Source organism: Podarcis gaigeae (assembly GCF_964106915.1).
Source record: "Podarcis gaigeae genome assembly, chromosome: Z".
NCBI lineage: Eukaryota > Metazoa > Chordata > Lepidosauria > Squamata > Lacertidae > Podarcis > Podarcis gaigeae.
In genome coordinates, this window is record NC_139691.1 from 40,315,870 (window position 1) to 40,339,115 (window position 23,246).

At 48.7% G+C, this 23,246-nt stretch overlaps 2 protein-coding genes across 8 annotated transcripts in view; one reads left to right on the forward strand and one right to left on the reverse strand.

The window, feature by feature from the left end:
- Window positions 1–5,234: 5,234 nt before the first annotated feature.
- SOWAHD (sosondowah ankyrin repeat domain family member D) lies at window positions 5,235–11,279 on the reverse strand. 2 transcript variants are annotated; one of them, XM_083723054.1, is made up of 2 exons: window positions 11,158–11,279; window positions 5,235–6,849 (listed from the first exon to the last, which is right to left on the reverse strand). In XM_083723054.1, the coding sequence occupies exon 2, from the start codon at window positions 6,678–6,680 to the stop codon at window positions 5,655–5,657; it is 1,026 nt and encodes a 341-aa protein (XP_083579180.1). In that variant the 5' UTR covers window positions 6,681–6,849; window positions 11,158–11,279; the 3' UTR covers window positions 5,235–5,654. The 2 variants fall into 2 exon arrangements, with proteins under 2 accessions (XP_083579180.1, XP_083579179.1); XM_083723053.1 differs by having other exon boundaries at window positions 11,143–11,265.
- Window positions 11,280–11,306: 27 nt separating this feature from the next.
- The window catches only part of SEPTIN6 (septin 6), a 60,457-nt gene continuing 48,517 nt past the window's right edge, over window positions 11,307–23,246 (forward strand). For 2 of the 6 annotated variants that reach the window (XM_083722986.1, XM_083722988.1), the window contains exon 1: window positions 19,963–20,352. In XM_083722986.1, coding sequence (XP_083579112.1) covers window positions 20,323–20,352 — 30 coding nt within the window. In that variant the 5' untranslated portion in view covers window positions 19,963–20,322. Of the gene's footprint in view, window positions 11,358–19,929; window positions 20,353–23,246 lie in introns of those variants that run through there. The other 4 variants (XM_083722981.1, XM_083722989.1, XM_083722982.1 and 1 more) reach the window with 4 other exon arrangements.

The following is a 23,246-nucleotide window of genomic DNA, read 5'->3' on the forward strand; positions in this document are numbered from 1 at the left end:
GTACCTGTGCTCTACCAGTGAATTTCAAACCCTTGCCAAAAACTCTTAGGAGAATCTGAGAACACTGCAAGGACAAGCTGGGGGGGGGGATTATGTGCAATTATATAAAATACTTTATATGATATACAAGGAAGTACTCTCAAATTCTGGTGATTTAATTCAGGCATGGGAAACAAAGCTTTCTGCGTGGTGCTGAACTACAACTCCCATCAGCCCTGTGGCCAATGGTCACAGGTGATGGGAGTTGTCATGGCTCTGGAGAGCCAAAATTTCCCAACCTCTGCTCTAATAAGGTCTGTTTTTTTAAGACTTCCAGTTCACTTTGATGGAGAACACCTCCACACATACAAAATAATGCATTCACAGGCATGCACTCAGAAATTTAACATGGTTTTTCCACTTGGTAATATTCTTGGTGTTGACGTAATTTACAAATCCAAACTCTTTAAAAGCTCCAGTGGGACTTCACAGTTTTGCCTGTGGAGTTAACCATGGGTCCTCAAACTTTTTAAACGGGGGGCCTGTTCACTGTCCCTCAAACACTGCCGGAGGCTGGGATATTGTTTTTTAAAAATGCATATTTATGCAGAAGTCGCTCCCCTATTTTTACTCAAGAGTAAACCTGTTGACATGAGTGGCCATGCCTAGCCCGGGTCCATTCATTCCAGCGGGCCTGCCCTCTGCATAAAAGTTAAGTTGACATCACTTCCCACCAAAGCACAACAACTCCTGGGTAAGTGCGCACGCACCACGCAACGGTCACGATATTGTGGCAAGGTCTCTGCATGCATAATCACTGGCTCCATGCAAGCGCCACAACAAATCTTGCAACAATCATCTCTGCTTCGCCGCAGGAAGACGGGAGAGCAGCCCTGCACCAGAGACCTAAGCCCAGTTACCTGCAACGGTGGCAGCACCTCTTCCTCATATCTCACCTGCTCGGAAAGGGGTTGCGGCCGGCGCAATGGCATCGGGGAGGGGGAGAAGCAGCAATGGCAGAAGAGGAGGTGGCCGAGGGGAAGCCAGGGGCCCTTGCCAAGCACACACTCGCCAAGGGGAAAGCCCCGCTCAGGTGCTGGGGGCGGCAGCGCCGCCTCCATTCTGCTCCATACTGTCGTCTCCTGCATGCAAATCCAAACGTCACGGCTTCGGATTGGCTGCAGAAGCTTCCTGCAGCCAATCTGAAGCCACGCCAGCGTTGCCACCCTCCCAGAGGCATCCACGCTTTGGATTGGCTGCAGGAGCTTCCTGCACCCAATTCAAAGCTGCGCCAGCGTCACTGCCTGCCCAGAAGCTGCGCCTGTGCAGCGAGGTGTCCACAGTGGGCGGGGACTGACGGAGCAGGTGGCAGAGTCTGCGGGCCAGAATTACAAGCCAGGGGGGCTGCATCCGGCCCCCGGACCGTAGTTTGCAGACCCCTAAAATTAGCTCTCCCCACCCTGCCTGGATTGGCTCAATATATTTTAAAAGAAAACATAACCGGATTCTATTAAAACTTACTTTGTATTTCTCAAATAGCATTTAGGGGAAGAAAGAATAAAAAGGCTGGTTGAACTCTGTAGGTTCTCAGAAGGCAATCAATGCATCTTGTCAATACTGTTAAGCAGAGTAAACATTGGAGAGGCTGCTGTACAAGGAAATAGCTTTCTGGTTTCTGTTGAGCTTGTAAGTTTTGTATTTACAGTGCCAGGAGATTTAACTGTATAAAGAAAGCAATGATGACAACGAAGGAAGAAAACACAAGGTCTTTGAGACACAGCATGGAACACCACCTACCAAATGTGGTGGACCTAAATCAGGGGTCCCCAAACTAAAGTCCACGGGCTGGATAAGGCCCGAGGGACTCGTTTATCTGGCACGCAGCGACCCCCGCTGCCGCGCCGGCTCTTACCAGCGCTGTGCTGTGCGACTGCCCACTTCCGGGTCGGAGGAGCACTGGAAATAGTTTGTGTGCATGTGCAAGCATTATTTCCGGTGCACATCCATGTCGTAGGAGGCCCATGCACATGCGCACAAGCTATTTCTGGTGCTCCTCCAACCTGGAAATAGTGTGTGCGCATGCGTAAGGGCACACGCTCCCCTCGCCAGCCCGACGCACACTCGGTGCTGGAGAGACCGGCCCGAGGCGCAGTAAGTTTGCTGACCCCTGACCTAAATAAATCGCATATGCCATATTGTAGGTGGAAATATATAAATTGAATTCTGACAGAATTAAATGTTAAAGACGAAGGACAATAAATAGTTATGTGCTCCCTCTTCAGCCTAGATCTCCTAGCCCACTTTGGAGTAAAGTCTGATGTTAACCAGTTCCAGTTTGTAAAGATGTGTGCTGGCTTATTGGATCGGAAGAACAGGAAAATGGGCAAATTTAAGAGTGCATTAATGTATGACCCAGAGAGCCTTCCAGATGAAGTGTGCTTATATTGAAAATAGGTACTGGAGGCAAGTCTCTTGTTTCCTTCTGCCCCTCAAAGGTTTGTTTGTCTGGTACAGTACATCCTTTTGGGAAGAATGCAGCTCCCAAAACAACTAAACCACACATACAAGCTGGTGTGTACATTGCTATTAGTTCATTTGGATAAGTATGTAAGAAGAGTTATGTTGGATCATCTAGTCCAGTGTTTCCCAAACTTGGGTTTCCAGCTGTTTTTGGACTGCAACTCCTATCATCCCTAGCTAGCAGGGGTGATGGAGATTGTAGTCCAAAAACGGCTGGGGACCGAAGTTAGGGAAAAACTGACGTAGTTCACCTAGGTCCAGCATCCTGTTCTCACAGTGGTCAACCACCCAAGTTGGTGGTCACCACTGCCTCCTGCAGATGGCGCTGTGGTCTAAACCACTGAGCCTCTTGGGCTTCCCGATCAGAAGGTCGGTTGTCTGAATCCCCATTGCTCTGAGCTCCCATTGCTCTGCCCCAGCTCCTGTCAACCTAGCAGTTCAAAAGCACACCAGTGCAAGTAGATAAATAGGTTGGAAGGTAAAAGGCGTTTCTGTGCACTCTGGCACTTGTCACGCTGTTCTGTTGCACCAGAAGCGGTTTAGTCATGCTGGCCACATGACCCAGATGCTGTCTGTGGACAAACACCGGCTCCCTCAGCCTGAATGAGCACCGCAACCCCATAGTCGCCTTTGACTGGACTTAACAGTCCTTGGATCCTTTTCCTTTACCTTATTGCCTCCTGTAAGAGCGAATTCCCATAGCTGAACCATATGCTGTGTGAAGGACTATTTCCTTTTAATGTGAGTGGTTGGGCCAGCAGCAGCAGTCGAGTGCCCTTGCCATTACTTTTCTTGATTCTGTTACATTTGCCTGAGGTGAGGGGTTAAGCTTCTTTCATTGTTTAATTAGTTCTCCTTTCTTGTTGACCTGCCTGGATGTGCCCAGCTCCTAGCATTCTGCTAGGATTTAAGGTAAGGGCAACTAAGGAGGGGTTGATGTTGCTAGACTTCCTTCAGCTCCAGCCATCGTGACCACAGCAAATTGCTGTAATTTCCTATGTACTAGCAAACTCATCTATGAGTTCATATCCTTATGTAGCCAAAACAGCACTCAAAGAAGGAGGTATACGCTCAACTGAAGTTGCTTATAGAATCAGAGTTGGAAGGGACCGTGAGGGTCATCTAGTCCAACCCCCTGCAATGCAGGAATCTTTTTGCCCAACATGGGGCTCAAATTCACCACCCTGAGATTAAGAGTCTCATGCTGTTAATTATGAAGATTATTAAGGAAGGTAAAGGGACCCCTGACGGTTAGGTCCAGGCGTGGACGACTCTGGGGTTGCGGCGCTCCTCTCGCTTTATTGGCCGAGGGAGCAGCTTCTGTGTCATGTGGCCAGCTTGACTAAGCCGCTTCTGGCAAACCAGAGCAGCGCACGGAAACGCCGTTTACCTTCCTACCAGAGCAGTACCTATTTATCTACTTGCACTTTGACGTGCTTTTGAACTGCTAGGTTGGCAGGAGCTGGGACCGAGTAACGGGAGCTCACCCCGTCGCGGGGATTTGAACCGCTGACCTTCTGATTGGCAAGTCCTAGGCTCTGTGGTTTAACCCACAGTCCCACCCGCGTCCCTATTAAGCAAGACTCCCAAACAATTTTCAAGTGGTCCATGCTGGGGAGGGAAGGAGTTTTGAGAACTGTTGCTAGAGACAATTCTGCTTCACCTTGTGAGGAGTACTTACCTGCAACAAAGTGATGACCATGTAGTACTTGAAGATGATGCAGCCGATGCTTCAGACATCACAGAGCTGGGCCAACTGAGCTCCAGAATGAAGCCCAATTTCCTAATGGCGACAGAGCCCTGTGGCCACAATGTAGAGAAAGTGTTGGGAAGTAGGGACTGTAAGGGAGTATACTGAAAGTGGGTGTGGGGGTGCTGCAGATGCACATAGGAGCACATCATACTGCATTTTGTTGCAGGTCTCCCTAATTTGGTTCTCTATCCATCACCCCCTTCATAAGCTGTGTAGTGCTAGAAGTCTGAATGGTCCTTTTTTTTTTTTTTTACATACACATGTAAACATCTCAGAGTTGGTTCTTGTCAAGTTCTGAGAGGAAGTCTATGTGCCCCCTTGTATCTGATGGAGACAAACAGCCTTCAAATTGGCTAGAATTCCCCGACTCCAACACCCCAGTCCTTTATTTGAAACAGAGAATGATCCTCTGGCGTCACCCTGAAAGTTATTCCCACTTACTGTTGGTTAAGCTAGAACTACACCGGGGGTGGGGAATCAGAACAGTAGATCTGGAAAGGGCTCCAGGGATCTAGTCCATGGGTAGGCAAACTAAGGCCCAGGGGCCGCATCCGGCCCAATCGCCGTCTAAAGGCAGCCCATGGACGGTCTGGGAATCAACGTGTTTTCACATGAGTAGAATGTGTCCTTTCATTCAAAATGCATCTCTGGGTTATTTGTGGGGCATAGGAATTCATTCATTTCCCCCCCAAAATATAGTCCGGCTCCCCACAAGGTCTGAGGGACAGTGGACCGGCCCCCTGCTGAAAAAGTTTGCTGAACCCTGCTCTAGTCCAACCCCCCTGCAATGTGGGAATAAGCTAGGGTCCTGAAGGTGCTAAGAGTTGTTAGCAAACCCTATTCTCTTTCTGGGAATATGAAAGAAAGAAGAGAAAAATACGCAGGTTTTTTCCACAGGAGCAAACCTTGCACAGGTTGCAGAATTTATTTTTCTTAGTGCAGAATTACAGTTGCTTTGAGCACACTGCATGCACACCCCTATCTGCAGGTTCCTTTCTGGGAAACAAGGAGACCAATAGGGCTTTGCCAAACTTAGTCTTACCCACTTTGTCACACCAATCCCCTGTGTCACCCCCTCCCCTATCTGCAGGTTCCTTTCTGGGGAACAAGGAGACAAATAGGGGTTTCCCCAAACTTAGCCTTACCCACTTTGTCACACCAATCCCCTTTGTCACTCCCTCCCCTTCCTTCCGAATTTCGGGCCTTGGATCTCATACCTGAGGCCAAAAAGCAAACGCAGGCAGGTTTGCTGAAGCTATCCCCCTCTGGCGACATATCTCAATCTCACAACAGCCACCTCCAGTGCTTCCTCCTTCTACAGTCCCACCCTCTCATTTAATGGCTTTGATTACAGTCCACTCACAGCCAACAGGTCCAACTGCCTTAACCACAGAGCAGGTATCTAACGCTCTTGGAAGAACGCAATGGCTTGTCTGAACTTGTTCCTGAAATAAGACAGTCTGGGCGTGGCCCTCTGGCTGTGTCCTCTGCCCTTGGCTTCCTTGCTGTCCCCCTTGAACATGCCAATTCCACCTCGCGCTGATGGAGCACAGTTGTTGTTGGCGTTTCCAGTTCCTAGCTGGGCCAGGTCTTCCTCACAAGCCCCCGAGAGCTCCTTTAACTCTCTGGAAGCATCTGCTCGGAGGTACTGCCACGCCTTGCGGCCGTTGTGGTCCCGAAGGCTTGTATTGGCTCCGTAGGCTCCCACCAGCACTTTGATGACCATCTCATGGCCTTGGAGGGCAGCCAGGTGCAAAGGGGTTAGTCTGCCACTGGCTGAGGGCATGTTGACATCAAATGGGTAGCAATTCTGTTCCGCAAAAGAAATCACCTCAATCAAGTCTTCATGGCGGCCATGTTTGGCCAACCAGTGGAGGACAGAGAAGCCCGTCACAAAGTCTCTCCTGGAGAGAAGGCTGGGGTCCTTGGCCAGTAAGTTGAGGATGCTCTCTGCGTCTCCTTGGGCGACAGTTAACATCCACTCGTGCTCCACTGGATCCAGAGCTAAGGACAAGTCATCAGTGTTCCCATCCATGAGAGGTTCCTGATCTGGTTGGGTGTCCAGCACAACACTCTCCTGATGGGAAGCTGTCACCCACATAGGTTTGGCCTGGCTGCTTTGGAAGAGCTTATCCTTCAGTCCCTTCCTTCTCGTGCTACCATAACCCATTGATAGTCTGGCTGTGTCCACCCCCGTTGCCCAGTTCCCTGAACGCCTGCTTGACCTGTTCATGCTTCTGCTGAAGTTGGACAACAACTGTCCTCGTCGGAGAATTAAGCTTTCAGCCCGGCTGCTGGGCCTGGGAGACTGGCTGCCAACAGCAGTCTGTGGCCGAGCACGGGTGGCGTCTTCCTGCATGCATGGCTTCAAACCTGGAAGCACCTTTTGTCCCTCTTCCAAGCCATCTTCCCTTTGTTTTTCTGCCATGTCGTCTCCTCCAGAGTGCACCAATCCCCAAAAGTCCCTGGGTTTTTCCTGACTCTCCCGTTAAGTCACTGTCAGTTTCTGGAAGAGCCACATGTTCAATGTGTTGCTTTCCTGTGTAGATAAGAAGGAAGCTCCTCCTGAGGTCTCAGTGCTGCAGGGCTTCCTGATTCTGCATGCAAAGGGGAACAGAAACTTTAGTTTTGTTACAAAGGAGGAAGAAAACACTTATTGCGAAACCGACAACTGCAAGCGGCAACCATCTGGCCAGAGAAGGTTAGGGTTCCACTGCAAGTCTACACTGCCATTGTTAAGCAATGGTCTTTAAGGTTGTATGCATACCTGCAGCAAAGAGAGATAGTTTGTTATGGGTACTGAAGGTTGATAAAGGTAAAGGTAAAGGTACCCCTGCCCGTACGGGCCAGTTTTGACAGACTCTAGGGTTGTGCGCTCATCTCATTCTATAGGCCGGGAGCCAGCGCTGTCCGCAGACACTTCCAGGTCATGTGGCCAGCGTGACAAGCTGCATCTGGCGAGCCAGCGCAGCACACGGAACGCCATTTACCTTCCCGCTGGTAAGCGGTCCCTATTTATCTACTTGCACCCAGAGGTGCTTTCGAACTGCTAGGTTGGCAGGCGCTGGGACCGAACGATGGGAGCGCATCCCGCCGCGGTGATTCGAACCGCCGTAGGAGACCCCTATTCCTACAATCAGTATAGTTAGCTGGGAAGAGGGATTGACTGTTAAACCACTCTGAGAACTGTAGTTCTGTGAAGGAATTAAGTGAGTCACCTAACAACTTTCAGCACACTTAACAAACTACATATCCCAGGATTCCTTGGGGGGGAGCATGACTATTTAAAGTGCCACTGCTTTAAATGTATAGTGCAGATTTCTATTGCTCCACTGTTGCCTCTACACAATAAGGTTTTTAAACCCACAACAATGGTTGGCGGCAAGATTGGGTCATTTGAAGAAAAACAACCCAGCAGCACAGGAAGTTCTTCATTCATTAGAACCAACTAAAGTGTGACAGATTAGTGAGCAAAATTGCATGTAGTCCAGCCTCCAGAACTCCTCTTTAGGCTGGTCTGTAAGACAAACAGGGGATAGAGGGGAGTTGTGCTGCAAACCCGCAGTTTGTATTAAGATAGAGTGCAGGAGGCACTGGGTGTACTTAATTAAGATTAGGACTTAATTAGATTAGACTGTGCTAAGTGCAAGACAAAGTGCAAAATTTATCACAGCCAGTTCTAATTAACAGTGAAATCCAGTGCATGTCTTTTCAGAAGTAAGTCTCACTGAATGACCTTATTCAGAAGACCCTCTGAATAAGTGCGGATAGGAATGCAGCCTTTGTCAAAGTAAAGCTTTCTCTACTTCACATTTTTGAACTTTTCGTTCCATTTTGCTTTTTACTTTATAATATGTTCATGGGTAGGTGTGCATTTGCAGAGCATTCAATACTTGGTAGTGAAAATATCTCATGTACTGTGCATTGTATAGATGAGTGCTTGCTGTTAGACTGTGTCTTTTCAATGGAGCATAAAATAGACTCTGGTGGTTCTGGAGACCACTTTCAAGAAAGAGCCCAAGCATGCTAACAATGAGAACTATTTTTCCAATAAATGATCAGGGTGTTTAGAGACATAATTCTGAACTGAGTTAGGATGGCTCAGATTTTATTATGCCATTCCCTGGTGGGATGTGTGCTTATTCATCATATATAGAGTTATTTGAAATTTGACTGTTTCTGTAAGTCAAACACTGTGAAATATTGTCATACTGGTGAGACACTGTCATTGGCTCAATCTGCACTATACACTGAAAGCATTATCGTACCACTTTTAACGCCCATGGATTTCCCCCAAAGAATGATGGAAAGTGTATATTCATTAAGGGCTATGGGAGTGCGTAGGAGAGCCTCTATTCCCCCTCACAGAGCTACAATTCCAGAGTGGTTCAATAATCAATTCCTCCTCTCAGGGAACTCTGGGGAATCTAAAACCTGTTTGTCAGAGACATACACACGTTAAATATTCCAGAGCCAAAAAGAACAACACCCACTTCTTTTCCTCCAGAGATTAATTGAAGTTTCCTTTTGCTTGGTGTTGTTGAGACACATTTTGAGAGGTACACAGGCATACAATGTGAAACAAACATCTTTTTCAAGGGGTTGCCCAACGTTTTGGGCCCTGGGCACATCTGCACACATACCCCCCACACCCTCTCACCTATTCTATTGATTTCAGATCTAATTTCAGCAGAAGGAAATGACCTGGCGGCACCAGCATCCTCTGGCAAACACTTTGGCAAATTCTGCTCTGATTGTAAAGTATTTTTAAAAATAGGCTTCTGACACTTCTTTTCTGATTGTCAAAAGTGTTAAATAAGCTCTGAAATGCAAACACAGTTGTCTCTCCTCTGTTCCCTTTCCACCATAGTTTGGATAAACTGGGATTATTGATCTGTGACTTCTTTCCTCAGCCAACATAGCAACTTTCAAGGTTATTTTACTGTTGGGGGGCATCAGCGAGATTCTGGAACTCAAGTCTCCATGCAAATGCCCTCTGTTTGGGCAGCCCTTATTTTAGCTATCCTTGCAACAGCCCTGTAAAGTAGGCTGCTGTTCTTTTAAAGCAGCTCCTCCTGATCAGTAATAACCCACACAGACATAACTTTATGGTAGCTAAGAAAAGCAGCCCTTATAGCCTCCCACTTGTCTTACTCCTCCAACATAACACCCAAGAGACAGAACCAGATTGACTGCTTTAATTGTTTCCATATTACAGCTAACTAAGCTGTAATATGTGGTTAAACCACAGAGCCTAGGGCTTGCTGATCAGAAGGTCGGTGGTTCGAATCCCTGTGACGGGTGAGCTCCCGTTGCTCAGTCCCTGCTCTTCCCAACCCAGCAGTTCGAAAGCACGTCAAAGTGCAAGTAGATAAATAGGTACCACTCCGGCGGGAAGGTGGCGTTTCCGTGCACTGCTCTGGTTAGCCAGAAGCGGCTTAGTCATGCTGGCCACATGACCCAGAAGCTGTACGCCGGCTCTCTCAGCCAATAAAGTGAGATGAGCGCCGCAACCCCAGAGTTGGCCATGACTGGACCTAATGGTCAGGGGTCCCTTTACCTTTTAAGCTCAAGTATATTGGTTTGCCTATGGCTACTTATGTGTAAATGGCCTAAATTCAGACCTCTCGGCCTTCTCTCTTGCTGCACTGTGCACTTGCTGCATAGTGGCACACCAACAGTCCAAACACAAGCTATTATGATTCAATGGTGAAATAAATGCTCTCTGCACCTACTCAAGTGCGCCATCCTTTGTTCTTATTTCATATGCTCTGGGCATGACCCCAACACACAAATTGAGCTTGAATGTCTTAGGTGTGGATTCAGCAATATGCAGGCAGAGCGGTTTGCAATGTTCACCCATGTAATGAACATGCAACATAATGCTTTTGATCCCCTCAAGCTGTTCATTTCTACCTTGGAATGTTGTGACTGCAGGATAAAAAGTGGGAGAAAGCCATGCTTTAAACTGAATCTACTGTACTTCTGAAGTAGGAATTACACGTGGATGAATTGATATGTAGCATTTATATTAATAGTAGTTATCATTGGGTTCAAAATGCTTGGCAACCCTTATCAGAGGCGAACTTGGGTAATATGGCACCATGGGTGAGGACAAAATACACACACACATACACACACACACACACACACACACACACACACACACCCCACGCCACTGCGCACTCAGGGTGCATGAGCCAGCTCGTCTCCACCGTGACCCTCGATTCTGGAAGCGCCCGCAGGATTGTGACCCGGCTGCAGCTTCCCTCCCCCAAGTGCCACCTGCGCCTCGTCCGGGAAAGCGAATCTCTTGTCTGCAGCAGGGACCGGGGGAGGTGAGGGTAGGGGAGGAGGAGGAGGAAGCAAAGACGCCCGCAGCTGCAGCAGCTCCGACCATGAGGATGCCTCCCCCGCAGGTAGATCTCGGGGCACGCACGCACGCACCTCCTGTGCCCTATGCTGGGTACCCGCTTGTATACCCCGAATCGGCGCTGCCCTTATTATGACCCTTGTCAATAGTAGTAGCATTTCCCAAAGACGGGAAACGCGGGCTTTTCCCGAGTTTTTCTGGGGAATCCCAAGGGGCAACTTTCTGAAGTTCATACCCTTACGCGACCGTCTGTAAAATGAACTCTGAGACGCTGCGACGAAAGCCCTGACTTCAGCGTAGCGCGAGAATGATCCGGCGTCTTGCATGAAAAACCACCGTCTCATGTTCCACTTAGCCTTCGAACTACCTTCCCTGGGTGCTGACGTTTAGACACCTGTACACTTTCTTTCTGGGGCTTCTGAAAAAGAAACCCCCCTAGGAAGTCCTAGCTATTCCAGTAAAGGATGAGGAAGCAGTTTGGGAAGGGCGGGGAAGTTCCCAACGCTTTTCATTTTACCTTTTCCAAGCGTACCTCCAGGGTGGCGGGGGGCAGCGGCTCGGACCAGGTGCTCCCCAGGCCTTTCCCAGCTTGGAAGCCGCTGGGGCACCTTGCAGAGGCACAGCCGCCCTCGGGGCTCCTCCTCCCCTTCTGAGCCTAGTGTTCCTTCCGCGTCTCAGCGCAGTCTCCAGCCAGCGCCTCTCCGGAGTTCCTTTGTGCAAAGTTTGCCATCGGTGAGTTTCGAAGCGCTGCAGAAAAGCAACAGCGTGACCTTTGCTCTCGACCTATTGGCTGGGATAGATTAAGCCGCCGCATGTGATGCTGACTGCGTTCTTCCGCATGGCGAGAAACTTAAACAGCCAGCGATCTTTTATTCCGGGAGAAGTAAAGGGTGGTGGTCGCCGGACGCAGCTATACATCTCCCCTTTCTGCGGAGTTGCAGAAGTCGGATTTAGGACGGTGCGGATGGTTCTCGCGCCCAGGGCGCCGCAAAATTGAACAGACCCATAACTGAGAAGATCCGTTTGGGGGCGCCAAATTTTGACTTCTCGCTGGAAATCAAAGATGACCAAAGCCTGCCACTGTCCAGGGTTAGCGGCCTCCAAATGGACTGGCACCTTAAAACCCGTTTAGGGGTTGGTTACCTATCTAGTCTACAGTCCCCGATTCGTTCTATGGTTTCGGAGAGTCTATCTGCACTATACATTTTTAAAGCAGCGTGGTACCGCTTTAAGCAGCCACGGCTTCCGAAAAAGAATCATGGATGCTGCATTTTGCTCAGGGTGCTGAGAGTTGCTGGGAGGCTATTCCCCTCCCAGAGCTGAAAGTCCCAAAGTTCCCTGGGAAAGAAGGATTGTGAAACCACTCTGTGAATGAGTGGGTCTCCTAGCAACAGGGGGTCTCCTAGCAACTCTCAGCAGTACACCACGTCCTAAACTTCAGCTCCCATAATTCTTTGGGGGAAGCCTACTTTTATCACACTGTTGTTGTTTAGTCGTGTCCGACTCTTTGTGACCCCATGGTCCAGAGCACGCCAGGCACTCCTGTCTTCCACTGCCTCCTGCAGCTTGGTCAAACTCATGCTGGTCGCTTCAAGAACACTGTCCAACCATCTCGTCCCCTTCTCCTTGTGCCCTCCATCCTTCCCAACATCAGGGTCTTTTACAGGGAGTCTTCTCTTCTCATGAGGTGACCAGAGTATTGGAGCCTCAGCTTGACGATCTGTCCTTCCAGTGAGCACCCCACTTTATCACACTACTTTAAACTATATAGCGCAGATGTGGGCCAGCGATTCTCAGTGGGGGACTTCCTAGCACGGCTAATCCCTTCCTGATCAGCTGTTTGACAGTGGCCAAACAAAGAACAATCAGGAGTGTCCTTTGGCAGACATGTCTTTACCTGCTCCACACCTGGTACCACACGTGACACATAGGAAGCTGCTTTATATACCAAGTCAGAACATTGGTCCACCAAGCTCAGTATTATCTACACTGACCGGCAGCAGCTGTCAGGGGCTTCAGTCAGGGAACAGTCCCAGGCTTACCTGGAGATGCTGGAGGACTGAACCTTGGGCCAGCTGCATGTGAGACAGGTGCTCTACCACTGAGCCATGGTGCTTACCTGATTTTAGGTGTGGGGCTGGTGGGTATATTTGGGTGGGAGACTGCCTTGTGGGCCAAGTTAGGCCCCATGCTGGGCTTAGGTAGGTCTGGTGGGGCAGAGTTTTTGCACCACTGCAAATCAATTCTGCCTGCTGTTAATGCAGGAAACCAGTTCTGCTTGAGGAGGATGTGTAATACATGTAATGGAGATTGCTAAACTAATAACAACAATATACTTAACATAGAATCATAGAATTGTAGTGTTAGAAGGGACTATGTGGGTCATGTAATCCAACACACTGCAATGAAGGATTTTTTTTGCCCAGTGTGGGGTTCATACCCGTGATTCTCAGCTTAAGAATCTCATGCTCTGCCAACTGAGCTATCCCAGTAGTTAATATGGTATCAATTCTAATCTGTTACCTCTGAGGATGTGGACAGGCTGCTTGGATGAGTGAAACCAACCACCTGTTTCCTTGATCCTTGCCTATCCTGGCTTATGGGCTTTGCAGGGTGGTGAATGCTTCTCTCTGTGAGGGAGCCTTCCCAGACCTGCAGAAAGAGGCGGTCATCCAAACGCTTCTTAAAAAACCATCTTTAGATGTGGCCAATATGGCCAACTATCACCCAGTCTCAAATATTCCATTCTTGGGCAAGGTGACTGAGCGAGTGTTTGCTGAACAACTCCAGGCATGCCTGGATCCCTTCCAGTCGGGATTCAGGCCTCATCATGGGACTGAAACTGCCTTGGTTGCACTGGTCGATGATCTCCGGCGGGTTAGGGACAAAGGTGAGAGCTGTTTTCTAGTTCTGCTGGATCTCTCAGTGGCTTTTGATACCATCGACCATAACATCCTTCTGGACAGTCTAGAGGGGCCAGGAGCTGGGGGCACTGTCATACAGTGGTTCCGCTCCTTCCTCCTGGGCCGTGTTGGTGGGGGAGGGTTGGGGGGATGAGTTCAGACCCCTGGGCTCTCACTTGTGGGGTGCCTCAGGGTTCTGTCCTCTCCCCCATGCTTTTCAACATCTACATGCAGCTGCTGGGAGAGATCATCAGGGGGTTTGGGCTAGGTGTTCACCAGTATGCAGATGATACCCAGCTCTACCTCTCTTTCAAATCAGAACCAGTGAAGGTGGTGAAGGTCCTATGTGTCTGGAGGCAGTTGGAGGATGGATGGCGGTTAATGGATTGAGGTTGAATCCTGACAAGACAGAAGTACAGTCATACCTAAGGTTGAAGTTGCTTCAGGTTGAATGCTTTTGGGTTGCGCTCTACGGTGACCCAGAAGTAACAGAATGCATTACTTCTGGGTTTCACCACTCGTGCATGCACAGATGGTCAAAATGACGACAAGCACATGCACAGAAGCGGCGAATCGTGACCTGTGCAGACGTGGGTTGTGTTTGCTTCTGGATGCAAACGGGGCTCCTGAACGGATCCCGTTTGTATCCAGAGGTACCACTGTACTGTTTTGGGGGGATACGAGGCGGGCAGGTGTGGAGGACTCCCTGGTCCTGAATGGGGTAACTGTGCCCCTGAAGGACCCGGTGCGCAGTCTGGGAGTCATTTGGGCTCACAGCTGTCCATGGAGGCGTAGGTCAATTCTGTGTCCAGGGCAGCTGTTTACCAGCTCCACCTAGTACGCAAGCTCCACCTATCTGCCCATGAACTGTCTCGCCAGAATGGTGCATGCTCTAGTTATCTCCCACTTGGACTACTGCAATGCGCTCTATGTGGGGCTATCTTTGAAGGTGACCTGGAAACTGCAGCTAATCTAGAATGAGGCAGCTAGACCACATAAGATCGGTCTTGAAAGACCTTCATTGGCTCCTAGTACGTTTCCAAGCACAATTCGAAGTGTTAGTGCTGACCTTTAAAGCCCTAATTGGCCTTGGTCCAGTATACCTGAAAGAATGTCTCCACCCCCATCGTTCTGCCCGGACACTGAGGTCCAGCGCTGAGGGCCTTCTGGCGGTTCCCTCGCTGCGAGAAGCCAAGTTACTAGACAGAGGGCCTTCTCAGTAGTGGCACCCATCCTGTGGAACGCCCTCCCACCAGATGTCAAAGAGAGAAACAACTACCAGACTTTTAGAAGACATCTGAAGGCATCCCTGTTTAGGAAAGCTTTTAATGTTTAACAGACTATAGTATTTTAATATTTTGTTGGAAGCCGCCCAGAGTGGCTGGGGAAACCCAGCCAGATGGGCAGGGTATAAATTAATTATTATTATTAAGTTTTATAAGACTGCAGCTTTCTGATATCACAAGAATCTTAGGTTCTGCAGCAACCAGCCAACACAGCTTTCTCACTGGAAGTAGCAACACTGTGGTCTAGAATATTATTACCGTATTGCTTCTTGCAAATAAGAGACATAAAGAATGTTAAAATCAATGATTTTTAGGCCAGCTTAGGCTGACCAAACAGAATACAAGCATTCAGTTTTCCCTTACACTGCCCGATAGGCAGATGTGAACTTTAAAAATCTGCTTCTCATTAATTACGTATAGGGAAGATAAAAGCAGTATCTTTTCCAATCTGCATCTTCTCCTAAGCATTTCTTGAGATATCCACTAGGGGTAGCGTGTGACCCGTTTATTCCTAAATGAAACTGATGTTGCAATCCTAAACACATCACTTGCAAAGGTAAGTAGTAAGTCTAATTTGACTTAATGGGACTTACTTCCAAGGAAGCGTGCATTGCTAAGGAGTTGCTTATTGTGCTGAACCCATTAAAAGGTAAAGGTACCCCTGCCCGTACGGGCCAGTCTTGACAGACTCTGGGGTTGTGCGCCCATCTCACTCAAGAGGCCAGGGGCCAGCGCTGTCCGGAGACACTTCCGGGTCACGTGGCCAGCGTGACATCGCTGCTCTGGCGAGCCAGAGCCGCACACGGAAACGCCGTTTACCTTCCCGCTAGAAAGCGGTCCCTATTTATCTACTTGCACCTGGAGGTGCTTTCGAACTGCTAGGTTGGCAGGCGCTGGGACCGAGCAGCGGGAGCGCACCCCGCCGCAGGGATTCGAACCGCCGACCTTTCGATCGGCAAGTCCTAGGCGCTGAGGCTTTAACCCACAGCGCCACCTGCTAATTCCTATTTATTTTATAAGATTTCTTACCTGCCCCTCACCATAAGGTCCCTGGGTAGGTTACAGCAATAGAATGTGCACTTATTAAAAATAATAATAATACCACTACCAAGGTAAAACACATGAAACTGCTCCAAATGGGTTAGGGGTCTATATAAGTTCAGCTTATAGAGGTGAGTCCCAGGGAAAAAAGTACCTTAATGGTCCAAGACTAGGATAAAGAGGTGCATCTTGGGTGAAGCTGTTGGGTGAAGGAGCTAGTCACACCTCTGTAGGGAAGGCATTCCACAATTTGGTGGCTGCCACAGAGAAAACCCTCTCCTAGGACACAATTCCCCAACAACTGAGAAGGTCAGTAGGGATGGAAATGACCTTTCAGATATTTGGGACTTTGGTCATTTTGGGCTTTAAGCAATAATGTGAGCACCTTGAATTGGTCCCAGATACAAATGGGCACAAAAGGATACAAGGGATACAAAGGGATGCGGGTGGCACTGAGCCTAGGACTTGCCGATCAGAAGGTTGGTGGTTCAAATCCCCACGATGGGGTGAGCTCCCGGTGTTCGGTCCCTGCTCCTGCCCACCTAGCAGTTTGAAAGCATGTCAAAGTGCAAGTAGATAAATAGGTACCGCTCCGGCGGGAAGGTAAACGGCATTTCCATGTGCTGCTCTGGTTTGCCAGAAGTGGCTTAGTCATACTAGCCACATGACCCGGGAGCTGTACACTGGCTTCCTCGGCCAATAAAGCGAGATGAGCGCCACAACCCCAGAGTCAGCCATGACTGGACCTAATGGTCAGGGGTCCCTGAAAGCTACAGATCATTCCTTAAAGGCCAGCTTCTTCTTTTTTTTAAGGGTTTAATTTTTTGTGAAAGGTGGAAAGGGAGTGAGCCTACATGGAGAGTTCCATGAGAATAAGTTTAATGATGATGATGATAAATTAATTTAATTTTTTGTATCCTTCCCATCTGTCTGGGTTGCCCTGGCCACTCTGAGCAGCTTCAACAGAATATAAAAAGAACACAGCAGAACATCACACATTGAAAGCATCCTGATACATGGCTGCCTTTGGATGTCTACGGGAGGTCATATAATTGTTCATCTCTTTGAAATCTGATGGGAGGGTGTTCCACATGATGGGCACCACTACCAAGAAGGTCCACTGCCTGGTTCCCTGTAACTTCACTTCTTGCACTGCCAGAAGGACCACAGTGTCCAGGCTGAACAATGGGAGTGGAGATACTCCTTTAGGTATCAACGACTTGGATGATGGACTCAAGGGCATCCTGATCAAATTTGCAGATGACACCAAACTGGGAGGGGTGGCTAACACCCCAGAGGACACTTCAAAACGACCTTGACAGATTAGAGAACTGGGCCAAAACAAACAAGATGAACTTTAACAGAGAGAAATGTAAAGTATTGCACTTGGGCAAAAAAAATGAGAGGCACAAATACAAGATGGGTGACACCTGGCTTGAGAGCAGTACATGTGAAAAGGATCTAGGAGTCTTGGTTGACCACAAACTTGACATGAGCCAACAGTGTGACGCGGCAGCTAAAAAAGCCAGTGCAATTCTGGGCTGCATCAATAGGAGTATAGCATCTAGATCAAGGGAAGTAATCGTGCCACTGTATTCTGCTCTGGTCAGACCTCACCTGGAGTACTGTGTCCAGGTCTGGGCACCACAGTTGAAGAAGGACACTGACAAACTGGAACGTGTCCAGAGGAGGGCAACCAAAATGGTCAAAGGCCTGGAAACAATGCCTTATGAGGAACGGCTAAGGGAGCTGGGCATGTTTAGCCTGGAGAAGAGGAGGTTAAGGGGTGATATGATAGCCATGTTCAAATATATAAAAGGATGTCATATAGAGGAGGGAGAAAGGTTGTTTTCTGCTGCTCCAGAGAAGCGGACACGGAGCAATGGATCCAAACTACAAGAAAGAAGATTCCACCTAAACATTAGGAAGAACTTCCTGACAGTAAGAGCTGTTCGACAGTGGAATTTGCTGCCAAGGAGTGTGGTGGAGTCTCCTTCTTTGGAGGTCTTTAAGCAGAGGCTTGACAACCATATGCCAGGAGTGCTCTGATGGTGTTTCCTGCTTGGCAGGGGGTTGGACTCGATGGCCCTTGTGGTCTCTTCCAACTCTATGATTCTTTGATTCTAGGTAGAAAGCACTGAAGCCGTTTAGGGCTTTAAAGGTCAACACCATTGTGCTGTTGTTTGTGGATTCCAGTATGAATGCCCTTCACATATGGTGCCTGTGGTATGCACAGTGCAGTCCTGTGTCCACAGTTAATAGGTGGAGAATGTTACTCGCAGAGCACCTAGTTGAGGCTGATCCAGTTCTGATCTCTTCCTATACTCCACTGTAAGACTGTGAACAAATGAAGATTTGTGGCTTCCTCAAGCCAGCTTTCCTCTATCTTCCCTTACCTCTGCTCTCACTTTGCTTAATATTCTGCCTTATGAAGGGTTCTGGAGAACTGAAGGTTGCTCACTGTTTTGAGATATTTCAGGCCAGTGTCCAGTCTGGTCCTGTTCTCAGAGAAGCCAACCAGAATACCTGTGGGAAGCTTGCATGCAGGACATGTGTGCAAAAATACAACACAATTTCACAACAACTACAAACTGGCAAGTCCCTGGTTTGAATGTCACCTCCTTCCAAACTCGCCAGGTGGACTTTGGCAAACTACTCTCTTGGTGCCTTTGCAACACAGAGGATAGTATACTGATTTACTTTGTAAGGGCTGGAATGTGGAATGCATTGAATGCTTGAAAGAGCCCATATAAATGTTCAGTATCATAACATGTGCATGACTAAAGAGAAAAACAAATTGTAAACAGGGGAAACACGTGGCCACAAAATGCAACAAATACAGTATGTGGCTTTTTTATGTAAAGCTTAAGATAAGCTGTTAATGAAGGGTCACTTGGCTTATCTTTAAGCTTTACAAAGAAATTGTCACAGATTGTACTTCTTGTATTTCATGGCTATGGGGCCCTTCTGTTCTCAACATTTTCTATCTCAACAGAGCAAACGCATCTGCAGCTGCCAACTGAGACTTACATTTCATGCATCTGTTGAAATGGACTCAACATTCTGTAATAAAACCTGTTAGGCTTTTAGCTGCCACAAGACTCTTTGATGTTGATGCTGCTTCCAGTTTCCTTTGGCTGTGTACAGGGGTATAGCAGGGGGTGGGGGGAGATGCCCACCCCAAATAAAAATACATACTTAACAAAAAGTAGAAATTGGAGCTTGTGGGGTTGTTGGGCTCACATTGGGCATGAGATTCCTGCATTTCAGGGCGTATTTGATGACCCTTGTGGTTTCTTCCAACTCTTTTGATTCTGTGATTTATCCTGTCTGCCTAGGTAGAGGACAAAGAGAGGTGTGTGTGCGAGTAAATTAGCATTTCTTGCTCCACTCACTTTTGCTTCTGGCCCTGCCCATACTGGCATGTGGCCCCTGAGAGAGGTTCCCTAGGAAGGAATGTGGCCCTCTGAGAGAAAAGGGTTGCCCAGCCCTGATCCAGTCCAAGCAGGAGAGAAGGAAGCTGGCTTGGCTCAAGGGGATTGCAGGGCCAGTTTAGTAAGCAACGGTGCAGTTAGAGCCTTCGAGGTAATGCTAGGCTTAAGTTAGGTACATAGCTGTCCACTACAGATAGGTAGCTGTGTTGGTCTGCCATAGTCAAAACAAAATAAAAGAATTCCTTCCAGTAGCACCTTAATGACACTAAAGCTCATACCAAGAACTAACTTAGTTGGTCTTTAAGGTGCTACTGGAAGGAATTTTTTTATAGCTGTCAACCTTTCCCTTTTCTTGCGAGGAATCCTATTCGGAATAATTCCCTTAAAACAAGGGAAACGTTGACAGCTATGGTTAGGTAGTTTTAGCTCATGCTAAGGTGCCATGCTTCACTTATTTCCAGGTGAGGTCAGCACTTGGAGGCCTCTCCTGCTAATTTTGTTGCGTGGGGGCCCTGAAGTCCTGGCCTGAGGGCACCACTAATAGTAAGTCTGGAGCGCCCTCCTCCTCCGCTCTAGTTCGCGGTCTCCGTCCCTCCCTCCCCTTTCTTTGGCTTCCTTCCTCCCCGGTCTCATTCAGAGCCACCCAGGCAAGCGCACAGTCACATCATAGCCGCGCGGACCCTAGCCTTGCGCGCGTCTCGGACTGCACCATTTCGCCCGGGGGAGGCGGTGGGGGGGGAGAGAATGCTGTGGAGCCGCCTGTGGAGACTCCTCGAAGCGCGCGGGAGGAGCTGACTGCTTCAGAAGGGAAGGATCCCGCCAGCGCCCTTCTTCTCTGCGCCCTAGCCGGCTTTCTCGCTCCAAACGAGTGGCAGAGGATTCGGTCGTGTCCACGCCCCATTTCTCTCCCCCCCCCCCCATGCCGCAGTAGCCGGGTCCTTCCTCCACCCGCTCAGTCAGTGTAACAGTGTCTCCTGGACTGAGGTAGAGTTTGCAGCGGGCTCGGCTTCCGAGGAGGCGAGGCGAAGGGGCCATGGCGGCCACCGAGATAGCGCGCCAGGTGGTGAGTGCGCGGCGACTGGCGTGGAGGGCGCACCGCGCTCGGGACTGGGGTGGGCCTCCCTGAGCATGGCTGACCGGCCGGCCGGCTAGCTGGCTAGCTTGCCTTCCCTGCGAAGCTGCCGCTAGAACTCCAGCTCTCGGGGACGGGCAAGGTTTGCGCGCGCTTCTTTGGCCAGGGAAGCCGCGGCTAGGTGGTGATGCCGACGAAACGGGCCAGAGAGGAGAGAGGCAGCTTGGCTAATGAATGAATGCTGGGTGGATACCCGGATGGCCACTTCAGGAAAGCGGGCACGAGCTGCATATACACTCCACAGCCCGAGATATTCCATGGTTCCGAATTAAGAACTGGGCGTTAACACAGTGGGAGAGGTGCTGGGGGATTCCGAAACCGTCTTTTCTTAAATGATCAGAGATGTGAATTCTTAAATCTCGGTCTTATTTTTACAAACCGCTGTTACTGTCGGCGCAGAGGGATGTGGAGCGGGCTGGTGATATAAGAGAAGCCGCTGGGGTGATGCTCTTGGCGGTGACTTTCCCGTTATAGGTTCGGGTGATGGCGAATGCGGGGAGGCTGTGGACTGCTGCTGCTGCTTTTTGTCTTTTTTTGCAGGCTGGATTTTATACGCGTGTGTGCGGGGGCGGGTGGGAAGACAGGAGGACAAGAGGATGTTACTGGCTAAAGGTGATGGGTTTGGGTTTGTTTTTTTTGAGGGAGAGCCTTTGTATTAAACAAAAGAGGGTTGGCTTGATTGTGTGTGATCTGACTGGCCGTGACGGGCCGGATTTATTGGGTAGCGTGTTGCATAGGACGAAGGAAGCAGTGCTTTGCAGATGACTGTCTTAAAGGCTTGGCCTGATGAAACGGGGAGATGTGGGTTGAATGATGCGGTGGGTGTGACCTCTTCTTGCATTAGCGTGGGATAGTTGGGGGCAGATTTTAACTAGCTTTGGGTTGCTCAGTTGTGGAGCCTTCTTCATTTCTGGGCTACGCTAAACTGGAGCTGTGGTGCATGTGTGCATTTTGCAGACGAGGGATTATTTATATTTATTTCTTTTGCAGGCTGTGGGGTTGCAACTGCCAGGGGTCACAGCAGGCACCTCCATAAATAAAGTGCTTTGGATTTGATTGTAAATTGTTTCATCTTCAAGCAGCTTAATTTTCATTGTGATCATTTTCCATAAAGTGTTCATTTCTCTTTCTGGCTCCATTTAGATTCCTATATATTGGCTTTTTTGGGGGGGGGTGCATCACTCACATCACAATGCCTGGCATCTCCCAACATGACAAAGAATTCTTTATTTTTTTTAATTGGAAGGGTGGGAGATTTTTGTCTCTGCACAAGATCTATAATGTCCAGACCTCACCTGCCCTTTTGTCTCTGCTGTGATGAAAGGGAGCACAGAGGCACTCCTGAGGCAGGAGATGGAGCCCTTTGCAAACCAAATTAATTGAACATCTTTTGGCTTGTAGATGGGTTTAATTTGTTTGCAATTCCCTGTTCATTTTAACTAGGGAAAGGACCACAGGAGCTCCTGGGATTTCTAACCTGCCAGGATGTTAGAAGAAGGAGCATGCAGTGTAGTACAGCAGTTGGGGATGGGGATTCTCTGTCCCTCCAGATATTGGACTACATCTCCCATCATCCCTCACCATTGGCCATCTTGGCTGGGGATTGTTGGAGTTGGAGTCCAGCAATAGCTGGATGGCTAGAGGTTCCACACCCATTTTAAATGGATCATCTTTGTGTGTTAAAAGAATGTGTTGTACTGCATGATGTTCTAGGGCTGGAATGAATCCAGTTTCTCCAGTTTCAAATATTTAAAGAGAAGGGAACATAACTCAGTTAGTGAACATTTGCTTTGTATGCAGAAGGTCCCAGATCTTAATCTCTGGCATCTCTAGTTAAAACAAATAATGGGGAGCAAGTGAATGGAAGACCCCTAGTTGAGGTTCTAGAGGACTGCTGCCAGTCAGAGCAAGCAGTTTGGGGCTAGATGGACAACTAGCTTGAATTAGACAGCTCCTTATAGCCCTACATTTCATAAATCTGACCTTCGGAGTGCAATATTTCAGTTTGTTCAGTTGGGTGGTATCCGCAATTCGTTCCAAGTGTATATCACAGAGTGACATATATTTGGCATGGTGAGAGTAGGGTCCAGATCCCTGCTCGGATCCATGAAGCTCACTGTGAGGCCTTTGCAGGTCACTTGTAATCTATTCCCCCTCAAAAGAGCTCTGAAGACAAAATGTGATGACCTCGTTTATGCTGCCCTAATAAACATCTTGACTGAGGTTTGGAATGCCAGTGTGATAAAAAGTTAAAAATAAATGTGCTACACTACGCTTTGCCAACCTGGTGGCTCCCAGTTGTTTTGGGCTACAGCTGGCAGTCAGCGCCAGCCAACCTGGTGAACATAACAGGAGGCTACTGGATTAGGCCAATGGCCCATCTGTCTAGTCCAGCATCCTGTCCTCATAGTGGATTCTTTAACAACTACAACAACAACAGTGACATTTCTGCCCTACCTTTCCTCCCAAAGAGCTCAAAGTAGTGGCATGGATGGTTCTCCTGTCCCTCTGTTTTACCTTCTCAATAACCCTGTGAGGTAGGTTAGGCTGAGAGATGGTGATTGGCCCAAGGTCACCAAGTGAGCTTTATGACTGAGTGGGGATTTGAACTCTGGTCTCCCAAGTTCTAGCCCAATACTCCAGCCACTATACCACATTGGCACAGATGCATGTGGGAAGCCCAAATATAGGACCTGGACCTCAATGTACAATATCACTCTCGTTCCAACAGTTTCCAGCAACTGAAAGGCAGCACTAGACAACCAGTGAGCTGCATGTTGAGTCCTCCGTGGTAGACTAATAGGAATCAGAATGGTAGAGCTGGA